Below are 16,362 nucleotides of genomic sequence, written 5' to 3'. Positions count from 1 at the left end.
GTCGGTGATTCTCCTCCCACCAGGGGGCGCCAAACACCTCTCAGCCGTTGACAAGTTCATTAAAATGAAACTTGCACTTGTAGGTTTTTAAAAAATTAATTATCTATGAGCTCTTAAAAGTCCGGGTGAAGATGAACTCGGTTGGGACTCGGATCTGTGAACAACGTGACGCCCAGCTGAACTGGGTCCCAGCTTCATCTCTGACACCCAGCAGGGTTTGTTGGTAGTTGTCGTTCAGGAACTGAACTGATCTGTTTTTAGCAGTACGAGCTGAAAGCATCGTTTTGTTTCTCCGCAGTCAAACACTCACAGACGTTGGACAAAACCGTGCGAGCGGCTGATTGTTATAAGAAACAAAAACAAACGGAAGTTTATTTTACCGCAGCTTTCAGCCTTTTCCATGAGCAAGGCAGCCATGTTGGATTTGGAGGTCTGGAATTCCAAATCCAACATGAATTCCAGTGTCAGGTGGCAGGACGACTGATTTTTCCAATTTAGAACTCAAAAATTATGACTTCAGAGTACAGAAAGAAGTCAATGAAATGTTAAACAGCAGACAAAATCATCCTGTGTGTGTGTGTGTGCAGCTTGTTGTCTCTGAGACAAAAGGAGGTCAGACGTTACAGATGTTGACCTGTTTTTATCGAAGAAATCTCCTTTTTTTCACCCATAACGATGTTAAAATAAACTGTGAAGTTGGGCTCGTAAAATGAAATGTTCCCGGTCGAATACGCAGAAAACGGTCCGGACTTTCTAAAACTAAATGTGGAAAAAGGAAAAAGTGACATTTTTTCGTACAAAGGAGTGTAAATATAGCTGTAAGAATGATTCTGTGTGTGTGCCCACCTGTGAACGGCAGCGGGGAGGGAACCTTTTGGCGAATACGAGTGGTGGGCGTTGAAGCTCTTATCTAACAGTTGTTAAAGGCAGAGTGCTGAGTGTGTGTTCATTTCTGCTCGCCGCCAACCGTTTGTTGTTGTTGTTTTGTTTTTGTTTTTTGTGTTTTCGTGCAGGGCGGGCTGGTGAACAACATTGAGCGGAGTGTTCTGAAGGCCCAGGAGTACGTGGAGGAGGCGAAGGAGCGCATCCCAAAATGCAAAAAGTTCAAAAAGAGCAACAAGCGGGTGACACGATTATCCTTTCTGTCTCCTTTTCTTGCCCCTCCCCTTTTTACTCCCATCTTGTCCACCTCACCTCCTCTCTGTCTGTATCCGCTCCTCCTCTTCCTGCCCACACATCTGGCTCCTTCTTTCTTCTTTCTATCTGTGCGTCTCCCACACCTCCTCTGTAACCAACCCTCTCCTAGGGGGAGATGATAGACCGCATAGAGTACAATGTGGAGCACTCGGTAGACTATGTGGAGAGGGCGGTTTCAGACACGAAGAAGGCGGTTAAATACAAGGATAAAGCTCAGAGGGTGAGTGGCTCCGACAGGGCTGCATGCGTAAAGTGGAGTGGTGTGTTTGTCGTCACCTGTGTGCATGTTTACCTGGCATGGCCATTCGCTCACAGTGTTTGTCTGAACCGAACTTTGGATCTGTGCCGCTAGGTCCGTTACCACTCAGAGATCAGGCAGCTTACGAGCGAACACAGGGTTTGTCCTCCGTCGAAACGCGAAGGGGGGACTTGGAAATACTGTCCGTCCGTCTGTCCGGTTCGTCTTGTTAGCTGAGGAACTTGAAAAATAAGAGACGTCCTGACTTCCGTTTTGGTGTGTGGATGCGCCTAGGCATAAGTACGGTCGCTAACAAAAATTCAAGATGGCCACTGCCATATATATACAGTATATATGTAAACTAGACACCCCATTTATTGGAGAAAACTATACTTTTAAGCAAAATAAAAGGTAAAAAGAATACTTCCTCAACTGTCTGAGGCGACTGAAGAATTATCTATGGTGGCCATCCTCTGGCTTGCCAATCCCCTCTTTGTGGCGGAAAAAATGTCTCCATTCGCTCGCCAGGATACATCGCCTCAGACAGCAAATTATGATTAGATTAAGGTAAATGTATTCTCCTTCCAAATCTTTGATGTAATGTAAGACTTCACCCTTTGTCAGAAACTTTCTCTAAACTTAGTTTGAGTCGATCCGAAACACGTGAACATGTCCGTGCAGCTGAACCCCGTCAGCCTGTTTGAGCGTCTCTCCTGAATCAAACAATATTAAAACTGAAGGACGTATATTGGCCCTGTTGGGGAAAAACACTCATCCTGAAAACTAAAAACGTTCACTCATAAAGACCCTCAGCGACGGGGGACTTCGCTTGTTTGCTATGGTTCTCACAGGTTACAGTTTTCGCTGCAGATTTTCAGAGATCTCTCCCGACATGTTCCTGCAGAAAAGGACAGCGGCTGGAAACTGGGTTTAGCTGTTTTCTAACATGAGGCTGGGTTTTTAACATATGAGCTGTGAAAACAACAAACAGTGTTCCAGAGAACAGAAAGTGAGTTCATTTGGCCTTAAAGCCCGAAAATCCAAGAGTACCTTTAATGAACTGTTTGACACGTGGCCTATTTAAGGAGCTGATCGTTAGGATTTTATGATTTGGGCTCTTATTCCTCAGATGAACTCGTTTGATCCATGATCAGTTTGCAACAGAACAACTCTGCCCCCTGTTGGTCAGTATCTGCAACAGCATCACTGAACATTTAATTTCAAACAAGTTCTTCCCTTCTTTCTTTACATATTTATTTCTTCCCTCTTTTCCTTTTGTCTTGTTTCCTTTCTATCCTTCCTTTGTCCCTTTTTACCGTCTGTCTTCATTCCTTTCTTTATATTTTTTCTCTTTTTTATCCTTCCTTCTGTTTTCCTTTATTGTTTGCCTCCTTCCTTCATATTTCCATCCTTCCTTCCTTAAAGTCCTCCCTCCCCCGAATCCTTATTTGACTCCTTATGTGACTCCTTTTTTGACTCCTGTCTCTCCCTGTTTTCCTGCAGAAGTTGCTCCTGGTAGGAGGTTGTGTGTCCATCTGTGTGACCATCCTCATTATTTCCCTAGCAGTGGGACTCAGTTAGGACCCTCACAGGACAGGACAGGATAGGACAGACAGAGACCGCGTGACCTCAGTCTGTTTCAATTTTTACACTGGTTGTTGCATTTTACAGATGAAGTTGTCATTTTGACCCTTTTTTTGTCCGACCACCAGAGGACGCCAAAGTGGACTATTCTAATATTCTACCTGTTTGAGTTTAAATGTCAGAATAAATCATGTTTTTGTTGCATGCGAGAACAATCCTACTGAGGCAGAGAGCTCAACATCCTGCAACTGAAAATGGAGAAGCAAAAAAAAGTTATTTTTTAAATTCCAGGAGGTTTGGAAATACACACGAGACATTCAAATACACAATAACGTTCTGAGGATTGACCCCTAACTAAACTTAACTAACTAGTACAAATAAACTTGTAGATATTACTGAAATTGAAAGGCAGGAAAAATACATTTTAGCCACTCAACCATCATGAGACCAACTTGTATTTTGCAAAGTTTTTTTTTTCTGTACAGAACTTTACAAACAAACTAATTAAACCGACTGTGACATAAAATAAAATATAACCTGCATTCATAAAAACTTTTTACAGCTCGTTTGGTGTTTCCAAATCTGCTGTTGAAGTGTGTCTGTTTTACATGTCTCCAGGTTTTCCTAAGTTGCGTTGCGTTGAGCTCTTCCTGCCTCTTTAAGATGATTTTGTGATATTTACGTCGGCTGCTGTTGTTGTTTTTGTGTGAAAGGAACAAAATGCAGGATCCAAAGACTCAAAGATGAGGCCTGAACTGTTGTTTGTCTCACTCCAACAGATTACGTTTAACCCCATCAGTGTTCCTTTCAGCTCAAATCTTTAAACATCTGATCTGATCAGAGTCTGTGACGGGGAACACTCGCGGCAACTACCACTCCGAATTTTAGCTCAATATTTGTGAATTTCACTGAACTGCAGCTGTTTTTTACACCCGTCCTAAGATGGGGCATATTATGGTATGGCAGTTTCTTGTCTGGGTTCTAAACTTATAAGTCTCAAACAGAAACATCAAACTGCACTGCTGGTCAAGGATGATCCCTAATGATTTCAAGGTCATGGAGTCAAAGGTCGAGGTCACAGGTTATTACCCCTTTGGGAAAACCTTGTCCGTAATCTAACTCTGAAACTGTGTAAAATAGGAGTGTCAAACCGCACAGCTGGACACCTCGTCGGTCAAGGATGATCCCTATTGATTTCAGGGTCGCAGGGTCAAAGGTCAAGAGCGCAAGTGACCCCTTTATGAAAGGCTCGTCTCTGCTCCAGCTTTACAATTGAGGGAAGTTGGAGCATGCCTGCCGACAGGCGTATTATTTACCATTGGTGGTCCTCTTGTGCTGTGATTAGCTGTGGCAGCCATCTTAAGTCAGACTGGCTCCAAAAGTTAATCAGTTGTAGACATATTTCCAGTGATTACACTTGAGAACCACATGCTCGCTCACGTTTCCTGGTGATAAACGTCTCTTTTTGTCTTCTGACCTGCATTTTGTTCCGATCCGTATGAACACAGTTCAAACTTCTAACATGTTTTCTTCTTTTCCTCATTTTGCTGCGTGGGAATTTTTGTCTGTTTTTTCTTCTTTTTCCTTGTTTTTTTGTCCACTCTGCAGAAGAAAATTATGATCGTAGTATGCTGCCTGATTGTGGGAATCGTTGTTGCTTCTGTAGTCGGATCGTTTCTGACTTAAACCTCAACCGCTACAGCTACACACACACACACACACACACAGTATCCTGTCTGAATAAATGCAAACCACAACACGTTTAGCGGAAGATGTAACGTCCGACACACACACACACACACACACACACACTCTCTCAGTGTACAGGGCCGGAGGTGTTCTCGCATGAGTCGCTGTTTTGTAAACGTGTGGTGCTGCAAACCGTTTTATCTGAGTGTCAAGTGTCAAGGTTCCGATGTTCTCCGAGAGGGGAACGTCGCGAAAACGCGTAACGCCGTACTGATACATTCCAGCTCGCAGGTCCGCCGCCGATTCGTTCGTACCGTCTGTTTCGTGTTGTACAGAAAAAGTGACCGGTCGCTCATCTGCAGTGTTTTCAGAGCCGTCTGATTGGATTCTTTGCATCGTTTTGATCTTTTTGTAGTATTTTTTAATGTTTTTTATGTCTTTAAATTTGCCCTGCATGTTTATTTTTTGTTTTTGTTTTTTTGCTGTTTTGTATTCTGATGCAAAGGGGAACAAAAACAACATTCCTGTACTGATGTTGACTCATCAAATTGCCAAAAGTGTTTCTCCGTATGTTGTTTTTTTTTCTTTTTTTTTTTTTAATTGAAGCAGCTCTGCTGTACTTATTTCCGTCTGGCCTTACCTGTTCGACAGCATTTTTCACTTTATTTCTGAACATGAGCGCATATGTTCAACTGTAGCTAATGCGTCTGAATGGGAGAAACTGTCTTTTTTTTTAACCTGATACGAAGCTCTCTCTAACAGTGCCACTACGTCCCCGTGAGCTGCTGAACAGTCTAACCTGGTCGGATCGATGACAAACACCCTTAGCTTAAACGAAGCCCCAGCTTCAAACGGCGCGTTTCCTTCTGTCAGGACACCATTTTAGTTGGCGCTGCAACTCGAGGAGCGAGCGGGCCTGTGAGCGTTTTTTAGGGACGCGTCCAACGTGCACAAACGTCAACCGTGTTACCATGTTGCCTACTCGACTTGTTGCCTTCGTGTTGTTTTTGTGAGAACATGGATTTCTTTGTTTAACCGGAGTTTTGTCCTTTTTTTCAAGTAAAAGTCTATTTGGAAAATCATTTCTAGGCTTCGTGTTGTGTTTTGCAAATAGTTTTATTATTATTATTATTATTATTTATCTAATTGCACATTTCTTCTGATGACTGCAGAGAAAAGAGGACGTTTATAACCAAGCCGGGCTGTTCTAGGCTGGGTGAACAAAGACAATAAACTGTTAAACAAAGAGGACAAAAAGACAAAAACAACTGAGCACAATCGATCTGCTATTAGCTAAAAACTAGACACTTTGAAGAATTTATAAGAGAGCATTGCTGCTTGGAAACAAAACGTTGAAAACAAACTTGTCTCTATTATAATATATATATCATTTCATAAGAATGCTGCAAGAAATCTGTTTAAATCTTTATTTTCTCTTTTTGTCTGATCGATCGGCTGATTCAGGTCAAATCCTGAACATCACCAGAGCAAATCTTAATCAAATGAACTTTTATTGACAACTTTTTTTATTTTTTAAGATAACAGAAAAAGTAGCAATAATGCAGTGCTGCCTCATGGAAACAGGTAGAAGCGTCTGGTAAGGGTGCACCTGTCCTTGGTGGGCATTTGTCTTTTAGTCTCGGAGGGAAACTCCTCAAAGCGCTGCATGACCTGCAGAGTTTAAAAATAAATAAAAACAAAATAACAGAGTGATTAGTGGTTGGTTTCTGCGTTTCCTTTCTTTCAAACACAAAAAAAAGGTGCTCACCTTTCTGAAAAGCTCGTCGATGTCGTCCACGTGGGAGCAGGTGTTGAACACCTCAACGATGTACTGGATCAGGAAAGAGCCCAGATCCTCCCGCCTGTAGGATACCGTGTCTGCAGGAAACCGAGAAGGAGAAAAAAAAGAGAAGATCTTCAGTCAAAAACACGGCAGATGTTTCCCGTCAGCTCTGACTGAATATGGAGGACCAAAACTGACATAATCAAAAATAAATTATGTTGGTTTCGGTCCTCCATAGTCAGCTTTGACTGAAGGCCAAACCGACCGGGAGTGCTGGACAGCAGAGAAATGAAGTCCTTCTCCTTGTGGACGAATCGGACTGTGTCATCCACGATGTTGTCTTCGCCAACCGATGCCGGCTGCGAGACGTCGTCGGAGACCACCGCAGCTTTGGCGCTGTCGCTTACGAGCACATGTCCTTGCGACTCTGCAACACAAGCGGCACAGGTTTAATTTGGTTCTGGTCTGAGCCGGACCCCCCCCTTCCCATCAACACCCGGACACCGGCGGTGACCTCCTCTGCAGGCCTGGATGATGATGATCTTGGGTTTGTCTATCAGAGCGGGACAGTTCTGTGATCCCAGGTACTTGTAAATGTTGTCGACGGGGAACTGTCGACACAAACTAAATAGAAGACGAACACGCTGTCTGTGGTTTTGAGCTTCGGTTGTTTGGTGAAAGCACACAGGACCTCGTCCATCTCCTGTGATGGACAAGAGGACAGGAAGACAGGAACTCTTGACCAGACAGAAAAATAAACCTTTGATTTGATGTCCTGCCTTGTCCTGTTATCCTTACGCCTTTTTTGCACACTTTGTTTTATTTTAGCCGTTTACACGTCAAAACTTTCAGCTCGTTCAGGTAAAGGCAGCTCTGACTGTAGCGTTTTTTAACTTTTTTACTTTTGAAAATATTTAACTTTATTTACAAATATTTTCCCCGTAGAAAGAAATGTAAGTTTCTTTAGAAACATTTTTCTCTTTAAAGCCTTGCTTCAGTTTGTCTCATGTTAGTTTTAGCTAATATTTAGCTAGAATTATGGGATTATGGGTGGGATTACGGGTACCTTCCCGGTGAGGTCCTTGTGTTTCTCCACGCTGTATCGCAGAGAACTGAGCAGCTTCACCATGTTCTCCTCGTCTTTCTCGGCTCCTTTTCTGGTGAACCTGGCGTCAGCGAAGTCTCTGTTGGTGATCAGCAGAGCCATGCGGTTTCCAAGGGACTCCTGAGTCACATTATAAACCTGAGGAAACAAATGAGAGCTTAGATAAAACCATTTGATTAACAGGAAGGATGGGCTTTTTTGTTTTTTTAGCTCACACCCGGACAACATGTCACAGACAAACCTGTCTGAGATGAATGTGGAACAACAAGTTATCCTAAAAGATAATTAAGACTTTTATTTTCAGTTTACGTCTTTACTGCCGAGTTTCTCCTTCTTGAAGGAGTCCGTGGTGGTGATGAGTTTGGACGACCAGGTTTGGTTCTGCTGAGGAGCTGGAGCTGAAAGAAACAGTCGTGTCATCATTCTGGACCTTTTAGAAGCTTTATTTTTTATCGTTTGTTCTCCCTGTTTATGGTTTCATCCATTAAATTAATTCTGCACACTTTCTGCTCTTTTAGCCATTAATATATATAAACACATTCGGCCCAGTTAGGAAAAATGTGCTGCAACATTTTATTTACAAAATAATTCCTGATTTGTCTTCAATCTTCTTCATTGTACTCGTTCCATTTTTGTCTTGTGAGGCTTTTAACTTTTAGCTGCTGTTTGGCTAATTTAATTTTTTGGTTATGATTTTGTCAATTTCAGCCTTTAGCTTCTATTTAGTTAATTAAGTTTTTTAGGTATTGTTTTGTTATTGTAGCTTTTAGCTACAACTTTGATAATTTTATCTTTTAGCTACTTTTTTGATTTTTTAAGTTTTTAGATGATTTTTTTTTTTTTCATTTCAGCTTTTCGATACAGTTTTCCTAATTTAAGCTTTTGGTTTTTATTTTGGTAATTTCGGCTACAGCTTTGTTAAAATACAGCTTTTAGTTACTGTTTTGCTTATTGTAGTTTATTGTAGCTTTTAGCTACAATAATACTGATTTCATTGATTTTAGCTTTTTCCTAATTTAAGCTTTCAACTATGATTTAGTTAATTTCATCTTTTAGCTACAACTTTGTTAAAATACAGCTTATCGTTCTAGTTCTGGTTATTCCAGTTTCGGCTCCTGTTTTGCTGATTTCAGCTGGTTTTGAACCTCAGCAGAGCCTCAGCTTTGCCTCTGGACCCTCACAGGAAGTGGATCTCTGGGCTTCTCACCTGGCAGCGGCTCACAGTTCAGGCCCAGCTCTAAGTAAAGCATCGGATCCCTCTTCTGGATCCTGTCGATCATCTTCCTGCTGGCCTTGTCGCCCTTCCTCTTCACCGTGTCGATGAGGTCCCGAGCCATGTCCGCCTTGCTGGTGTTGTCCTCCAGCACGGAGTCCTTCTCCTGGTCGTTCAGCACCCCGTCCTCTAACATGTCGTCCAGGAGCTGCTTGACCAGGGATCTGGACACCTTCTCCACAAATCTCCCCCTCACTTGGGCGATCTCCTTGTCTGGGAAGCGAAAACCAACAGGATCAGGTAAAACCGAGAAGCCCACAAAGCTGAAACGGGACTCGGGACTCGGAAGCCTTACCTGCCATCACTCACAGGCTCCAGCTGCAGTCGGTAAAGATGTGTGGACGTCAAGGAAACGTCTCGGCCTTTTAAAAGCTGTCAGGAATCTCAGTTCCATGGAAGTTTTGAGAAGCAAGTCAAACTAGAAAAACCATGATGAGGATGGAGCGTCTAAGGGCTGAAATGAAGCCAGCTATAAAATCTGATTATTTAATTTTCTCACTCAAAGGCAGATCTGCAGCTTTTCTGTCGTCTTCATGGAAACGTCCTGCAGGGACTTCCACTCTTATTGTCCACCTGAGACTCTGCAGAACACCGGCCTGCAGATCTGTTACTGTAACCAGACATGACCGAGGAAGGCTTTTGTTTTTGTTTGTCATACTTGGAATTTTAATCATGGATTTCTTCTCTTTAACCCTCACTTGACAGGTTGTGTTTTTTTCAGCTCGATGTTTAAATGAAAGGCTTTCAGCTGAGGCGTTTTCAAACCTCGCCGTGGCTGTTTCGACATAATAATGTTTGATGAGATAAACCGACCCGGGAAAAAGCCCAGGACTGGTTTTAGCACTGGTCTGACCGCGGTGTGTTTACATATGGGTTTCTTTTCCTCCCATTTTTGATCATAACCTTCTTTCTGTTCTGTCGCCCTTCATTATAAAACCTCTCTGTCTTTTAAAACTCTTTTGTTTTTATTGTTCTTAAGGACTTTCCTCTGAAATAAGAACCTGTTTTTGGATTTCCCTTTAGTTTACAACATCTAATGAAGCCTCGGCTGCTGATCCTTTTCATCGTCACACTGCATGAACTTTTTAAATGTTTATTTCTTTCTCTGAATTTTCTGTTAAAAAAACAAACAATAAACCATGCGTCTCTTGGTTTTCTTCTGATTGAGTTTATTTGTGTCTCGCAGAGTCACAGCAGACATTTCCAACAAAGGAGAAAGGAAAAGGTTTTTGGCAGCTTCTCTAATTTCTTTTTTTTTCCAAGCAGAAATTCATAAAAACAGTTTTCAGACCCTTTAAAGTCTTCAGTAGTTTATATTTCATACCGTATTTTCCGGACTATAAGGCACACTTACAAGCCTTCAGTTTTCTCAAAAAACGTCAGAGCACCTTATAAATGTAAGAAGTCGTGATGTTTTAGTACGACTTTGGTTAAACTACAAAGCTGCACCGCTTGCAGCATTAAGGCTCAGTTATTGTCGTGCAGGGTTCCGTGTGATGGAGGCGTTTGTTCTTGACGCTTACGTCGGTGCAGTATCCCTCCGTGAGTTTTGAACCGTTTGATTATCTTTGTGATCTCTCATAGAGGGATCATAGAAATGCTGATACAGGCGAACCAGCTCCGCTAGAGCACCGAAATCCTCCATTTTGAATGGAGCGCGTCACGCGAGGTCCACGTGAAGTTACAAAAACTGGGAGGTGCACGACGATGTGTCTTATAATCCAGTGCGCCCTGTAGTGCTGAAAATACGGTACTCATCTTAAGGCAGCATCAACAAAGGAGTGTTCTGAAATGAACAGAGTATAAAAATAGATGTGCATGTAAAACATATATAAAAATATATATCAAATACTCTGATGTAACTCTGGTGAAATGCTTTAACTTGTGGACTTTATCAGGGTTTGTTTATTCTTTGGTCCTTATGATGGAAACCTGTTAAAAGGCACCTTCAAGTAAAAAATTTTTTAACGGATGGATAAAAAGCTTGAATGTTTCGATAAAGAGTATGGCCACTATCAGGAGCTCAGGAATATCACCTGCAGAGTAACCGTGCTGACGGCAGCGTCATCCTGCGGAGGATTTTCTACAGTTTAACAAACAGCCTGAAATCAAAGGACAGAGAGAAAGTCTGACTGTGAAGACGGGTCAGCAGGCGGCTCCAGAGTCGGGTCTGAAAGCCTTCTTTCGGTGTGCTGCTGTCAGGCGTTTGTGTCCGTGAGTCCCGGAAAGAGGTAGAAGTGTTTGGTCAGCGTGCATCGGTCTATGGTCGGCATCTGCAGGCAGCTCCTCATGTTAACTGTCTCGAAGTGTTGCATGACCTGTGAGGGTGAAACAGTGCGGACGTTGTCATTATAACGCCGACCTTAACACTGAGATTAGTTTCCATTATTGATACGTTCAGACAGTTTGTGTCAAGACGGGTGGAGAAGGAGGCGAACCCAGAGCGCAGAATCATAATTAAAAAAAACTAATTTATTAACTAATAGATAAACGAAAGCAAAGGCTGACGTGGCAGCAAGAACTAGACAAAACAAAACAAAATACAAAACAGGGCAGGGATGACAAACTGGACACAGCACGAACAGAACCTGAACAAAGAGCAATAATCCAGCGGAGAAGTGGAGAGAGTGACCGGGTTTTAAGCACACAGGGAAATCAAGAGAAGTGGACACAGATGGGCGTGGCAGATAAACAAATGAGAAACTGGGGAGAGGTGAATAATGACCAGAACACAAGGACAAAACATGAAACAAGGGTCTAAAATACAAAAGAAATCAAAAACAAGAAAAACAACACCCTAAATCCTGACAGTGTGCAACACTTGCCTTCCTGAAAAGCTCCTGAATGTGCTCCTGGTGTGCGTCAGCGTCGAAAATATTAACAATGTCCTGAATGAGGAGGGACCCGTTTTGTGGATGTCTGTACGACACAGCATCTGCAGGAAAATGGGCAAAGACAAAAGAAAAACAACTTTGTCTTAAATCATACCACAGATTGTTGATGGTTCCTAATAGTAAACTGTGCAAAAAACAAGACAACTTAGGAAAGAAGCCATTATAAATGGGAGCTTTTAACTATTTGTTATTAACGACAAAGACACACACCCAGAAGGGTGTGGGTCACCTCTCAGCTCCTGTCAGGGCTTTGCTGGATCTGTTTTTTGCCATTTTCTTAAAGACTTTCAGATTGTTTGTTTGTTCCCCGCCCCCTGAACAATATGTGACCCGTCCTGGCAAAATGACTCATTAGAATGATGAGTGAAAACATTAATTTTTGCCATAATTGAGATAAGACACCTTCTCACAATCCCGGTAACAGATAATCTTCTGAATCTACCTTCAAATCAAAGTTTTCTAACATGTTTGTCTTCAGAAATTATCCTTTTTTTTTATAATCCTCATAATTTCCTATGAAACTGACATTTATTCTCTGCCAGCTGCCGCAGCGCCAGGAAATCCCTTCGTATAATGTTTGTGGAGCCTCCTTTTTAAATATAAGACTGGAATTCCCAATTTTGTCATTCCAGACCAATAAAAATCTAGTTTTAAAAACAAGCACTCTCCTAAACAAAACCAGCTTGTTGCCAGGTGATAAATCACCAGATTTCAACAAACTACGGATCATTTTGAGGAGAATTTGACAATAATAATGATTCTATATTGAAAAATTCTCTGTTGTGACTCATTTTGCAGCCTGGGTCATGTTCAGGTACAATAACTGGAGTGAAAATCTTTTAAATCGGTCCTGATCGGAGGTTTTTTGGGTTTTCTGAACTAAAGCTTTCTTACTAAAGCTGTATCTGAACTTACCGGGGGTGCTGGAGAGGAGAGGAATGAAGTCCTTTTCTCTGTGTACGCACAGAATCTTGTCTTCCTCGATGACTTCCTCGTCTCTGGGTTGTGGAACGTTATCGGCTTGGTTTGGACTGTCGCTGACGAGAACCTGACCCTTCTGACCTGGAAGAAACAGCGTGAGGTAAGAGGGAACATTTCGACTCCCGAATGAAGCCAAGGTGAGTTTTCAGAGTGTTTTGTGTTAATCACTTCCTCTGCAGGCCTGGATGACGATGATCTTGGGTTTGTTTATCAGCTCCGGACAGTTCTCTGGACCCAGGAGTTTGAAAATGCTGTTGATGGGAAACTCGTCCGGTTTCGCGTCGCCGTCTTTCCAGTCGACCCCCAGAATGACGCCGAGCTTTCCGTGAGACATGATGACCACGAACACGCTGTCGGCCTCTCTCAGTTTGGGATGTTTAGCGAAGGTTCTTAAAGCGTCATCTATCGCCTGAAAGAACGGATCAGATGCTTTACTTCCATATCAATCACTTCTATGAGCTTCCCTTTTTCTTTTTTCTTTAAATGAAGTACCTTTCCAGTGAGGTTTCTGTGTTTCACCACCTCATATCCTGAATGTCTCAGCAGTTTCTCCATGTTCTCCTCGTCCTTCTCGGCTCCGTTTCTTTGGTTCTCGTGAGAAAACTTGATATTAGTGATCAGCAGGGCAACGCGACTACTATACGAAGCTTTGGTCACAGGATAAACCTGAGGGACAAATGAAAAAAAAGGCAAAGTCAGCAAAAAAAAGTTGACTTTTCTTTAAATTATAGGTGAGTTAGAAAACAACACCACTGACTTGTGATGAACTGCATGAGATGGTTTCTTTTTATCATTAAGTGTGTGAAACGTACATTCTATCAGTGTTTTCTCTGGGTAAAGATGTGAGCTGAGTGAAATACTGACGCTTGAATTGTTCAGTTTTGTTTTCCAGAACTCTTCGATGGTGCTTTTAGATGCCGTGGAGTTACTCTGAGCTGCCGGGGGCGACGCAGCTAGAAACACAAACCCATAACGGTATTTCATGAGAAGCACTTTCATTTTACTTTTATTCCACAGCAGCTCACACATCGTTCTTCGCACCTGGCTGAGCAGGCTGAGCAGAGGACAAACCCAGCTCTTTGTGAAGCATTGGGTCCTTTTGTTCCAGCCAATCGATCATCTTCCTGCTGGCTACGGGTCCTTTCTGCCTCACTTTGTCGATGAGAGCGCGGGCCTTGTCGGCTCTGCTGTCGTTCTCTTCGAGGACTGAATCTTTCTGCTCAGAGTTGAAGACACCGTCGGCCAAGAGGCCGTCCAGGAGCTGGTTAATCATTTCTTTGGACACTTTATCCACAAAGGAGCGTCTCACATTTAAAAGCTCCTTTTCTGGAATGGCAAAGATGCAGAAAGAAACTGTTTCAGCTTACAGTTATCCAAATAAAGCCACAGGAAATATGGGCGTCGCAAAATGTAACTGCAGTCGAGTGAAAACCATTTATTCCATCTCAAGTTCCCAAATGTAAAACTCAAGGGTTTGTTTGGTCAAATTGGTGATCTGCAGGAATTAAATCTGTTTGAATGCATCAACTAAAGTCACTATTCATCCTTTCATTAGATCTTTGTGGTCATGGAGCCTCTATGATACCGTAAACAACACGTGGAGTCTTCCCTTAAAGACCTGAGAGGGTTGATGTGATCTCATCCCTCCAACAAGTGCAGAAAAGAAGCAAAGTTGTAGTTTGAAATGATTCCTTGGTTACAAGGCTAAAATCCCATTCCATTATTTGAGGTGGGGGGGTCCGGACCCCCTCTACCCCCCTATGGTTTACGCCCTTGCCTGGTTAGTAAAACTGCATGTTGACAGAAGACAAGTACTGTAGTTTTATATCTGAGTGAAACTGTTTGGGGGCTGTCTTTATCTTTATGTCTTGGCTACACTGAGCCTCTCCAGATGTTGTTGAACCCACGGGTCTTTGAGCACGCGCAGATGAAGTTTTAAAGAACTTTTTAGCTGCTGCATTAACTTCTTTTCTGATCTTGAAACAGCTGGAGGAATATCAAAGATCTGAAGATATACAACTTTTTTTTTTTAAGTCAAAATGTTAGGAGCATGTTTGGACTTTGTTAAGCTCTTGGCTGTGAAAGTGGTTCTGACTAGAACCAGCCTGTAATCTGATCTGATCTGATCTGACGCAGAATAAAACGGCGCAGTTCGGCCATTGAAAGAAAAAGAAAAAAGCGCAAATCTAAACTCTGGCATTAGTCATATCTGCAAACTGCGATGTCAGTTCTCTTACCTGCCATTGTTCAACTCTAAAATCTCTGAAGGGTTCGAGCTGAGATCTGACCAGAAACCAGAAACTTCCTGACTGTCTCTGGTCCGGTGTGATAGAACAACTGGTGGAGAGAATAGTGGCAGCTGGGAAAGGAAGATGTTTTGTGGGCGTGGCTTGTTAGGACCCCTTTACCGAACCAGGAAATAAACAATGCGAGTTCAACTTAAAGAACTACAAATCTTTGCAAAATACGATCTGATTCCGTAAGTTATCCATAAAGATATCACGAATAACTCACTAGAAAGACGCTTTATTGTTTTAATATTGTATGTTGCTTTTTGTGAAATAATATTTGCAAAACCGCTGACACAGAGCTTGTAAATTACGCAGAAATTGGTTTTATGTGCTGTTTGCGAGTTTGAAAATCACCGAAGGAAGATCGAAATAGATCTCAAGATGCCATAAAACAGATCCCAAAGCCCTACTTAATCCCTGAAAGCCTATATAAATGTTGAACCATGGCAAATAAAATAAAAGGTTTTAGAAGAACGACTGTTTTTTTTATTTCTCATATCTCCCTCATATGATATATTTAAATTACACACTGACTGAAACAATAGCAATAAATAGCTCCTTTGCTGATTAAACGTGTTTCCACAGGATTATGTGAAAAGAATTTCTTTAAAAACAAAGTTCCTAACTCATTTACAGCAGACATTGCTACTGCAGGTTATTGTGCCAGTTTCATCTTCACCTATTGATTTTTTCTCGTCCTTTTACTTCAAACAAAGTTCGTCTTTATTATTTTCATCAAGTGGCCCTAATACTTCGTCGTAAGAGACAGACCGTATATACCCTTTTACATCCAAATTGCGTTGAAATGTTCTCGCAACTGTTTCAGACTGACTGTCACCAGTTGTTCTAACACTGTTTTCAAAAGCATCAACAGCTGTGGGTTAATATAGAACTGATATTGAACTATCAGGCAGGGATGGTGTGAGTGTTATTGCTATGATAGTCTAAAGATCAAGGCTGCCTTAGTTCTACTCGTGGTGGACGCTGACACCAGTTCGAATCTAGGTAATATTTTTTGGGGAGTTTATTTTATGGAATAGAAAAATACTTGCTGTCAGCGTTTGACATATTTAATAGGTTTGCCAGTGACGGTTATCCGTCATTCGCATGCTTTAAACGAAAGCAGAGCGCGTACTTTACATCCTTAAAGTGATTGTAATGTAAGTAACCATAAATCGCGCAGCCTTCTAATTTCTGTAATGAGTCTGCGGCGAGATGTCTTTAGTACTGTGAAGGCGCAATTGCCAGGCTCCCCTTACATAAGCAAAGTTTTGTTTGCATGATTTAAAAAATTGCCAAACCATTTGTGACGTTAGCAGGGTTTTAA

General features: G+C 42.0%; 2 protein-coding genes across 7 annotated transcripts in view; one reads left to right on the top strand and one right to left on the bottom strand.

Annotated features, from left to right (window-relative positions):
• Positions 1-5,790, top strand: part of stx1a (syntaxin 1A (brain)) — a 71,680-nt gene extending 65,890 nt beyond the window's left edge. For 3 of the 6 annotated variants that reach the window (XR_003039475.2, XR_003039472.2, XM_017424766.3), the window contains one exon: positions 1,014-1,417. Coding sequence is in view for 3 of the 6 variants with exons in the window: in XM_017424766.3 (XP_017280255.1) it covers positions 1,014-1,036 (23 nt within the window). In the remaining 3 variants the exon portion in view is untranslated. Of the gene's footprint in view, positions 1-1,013 lie in introns of all 6 variants that reach the window. The other 3 variants (XR_003039474.2, XM_017424763.3, XM_037973723.1) reach the window with 3 other exon arrangements.
• A 15-nt stretch (positions 5,791-5,805) lies between these two features.
• LOC108240892 (caspase-1-like) lies at positions 5,806-15,135 on the bottom strand. The gene is given in 16 exon segments (XM_037980619.1): positions 5,806-6,379; positions 6,477-6,586; positions 6,757-6,918; positions 7,006-7,104; positions 7,107-7,194; positions 7,558-7,734; positions 7,906-7,994; positions 8,804-9,164; positions 11,071-11,187; positions 11,695-11,804; positions 12,679-12,825; positions 12,913-13,153; positions 13,237-13,410; positions 13,609-13,697; positions 13,786-14,070; positions 14,982-15,135. Coding segments are annotated over 16 exon segments (2,355 nt in total). The 5' UTR covers positions 14,989-15,135; the 3' UTR covers positions 5,806-6,280.
• Positions 15,136-16,362: the final 1,227 nt, after the last annotated feature.

Source organism: Kryptolebias marmoratus, linkage group LG2 (genome assembly GCF_001649575.2).
Source record: "Kryptolebias marmoratus isolate JLee-2015 linkage group LG2, ASM164957v2, whole genome shotgun sequence".
In the NCBI taxonomy this organism is placed as follows: domain Eukaryota; kingdom Metazoa; phylum Chordata; class Actinopteri; order Cyprinodontiformes; family Rivulidae; genus Kryptolebias; species Kryptolebias marmoratus.
The sequence above is the reverse complement of the archived record's forward strand: the minus strand, read 5'-3'. Positions and strand labels throughout refer to the sequence as shown.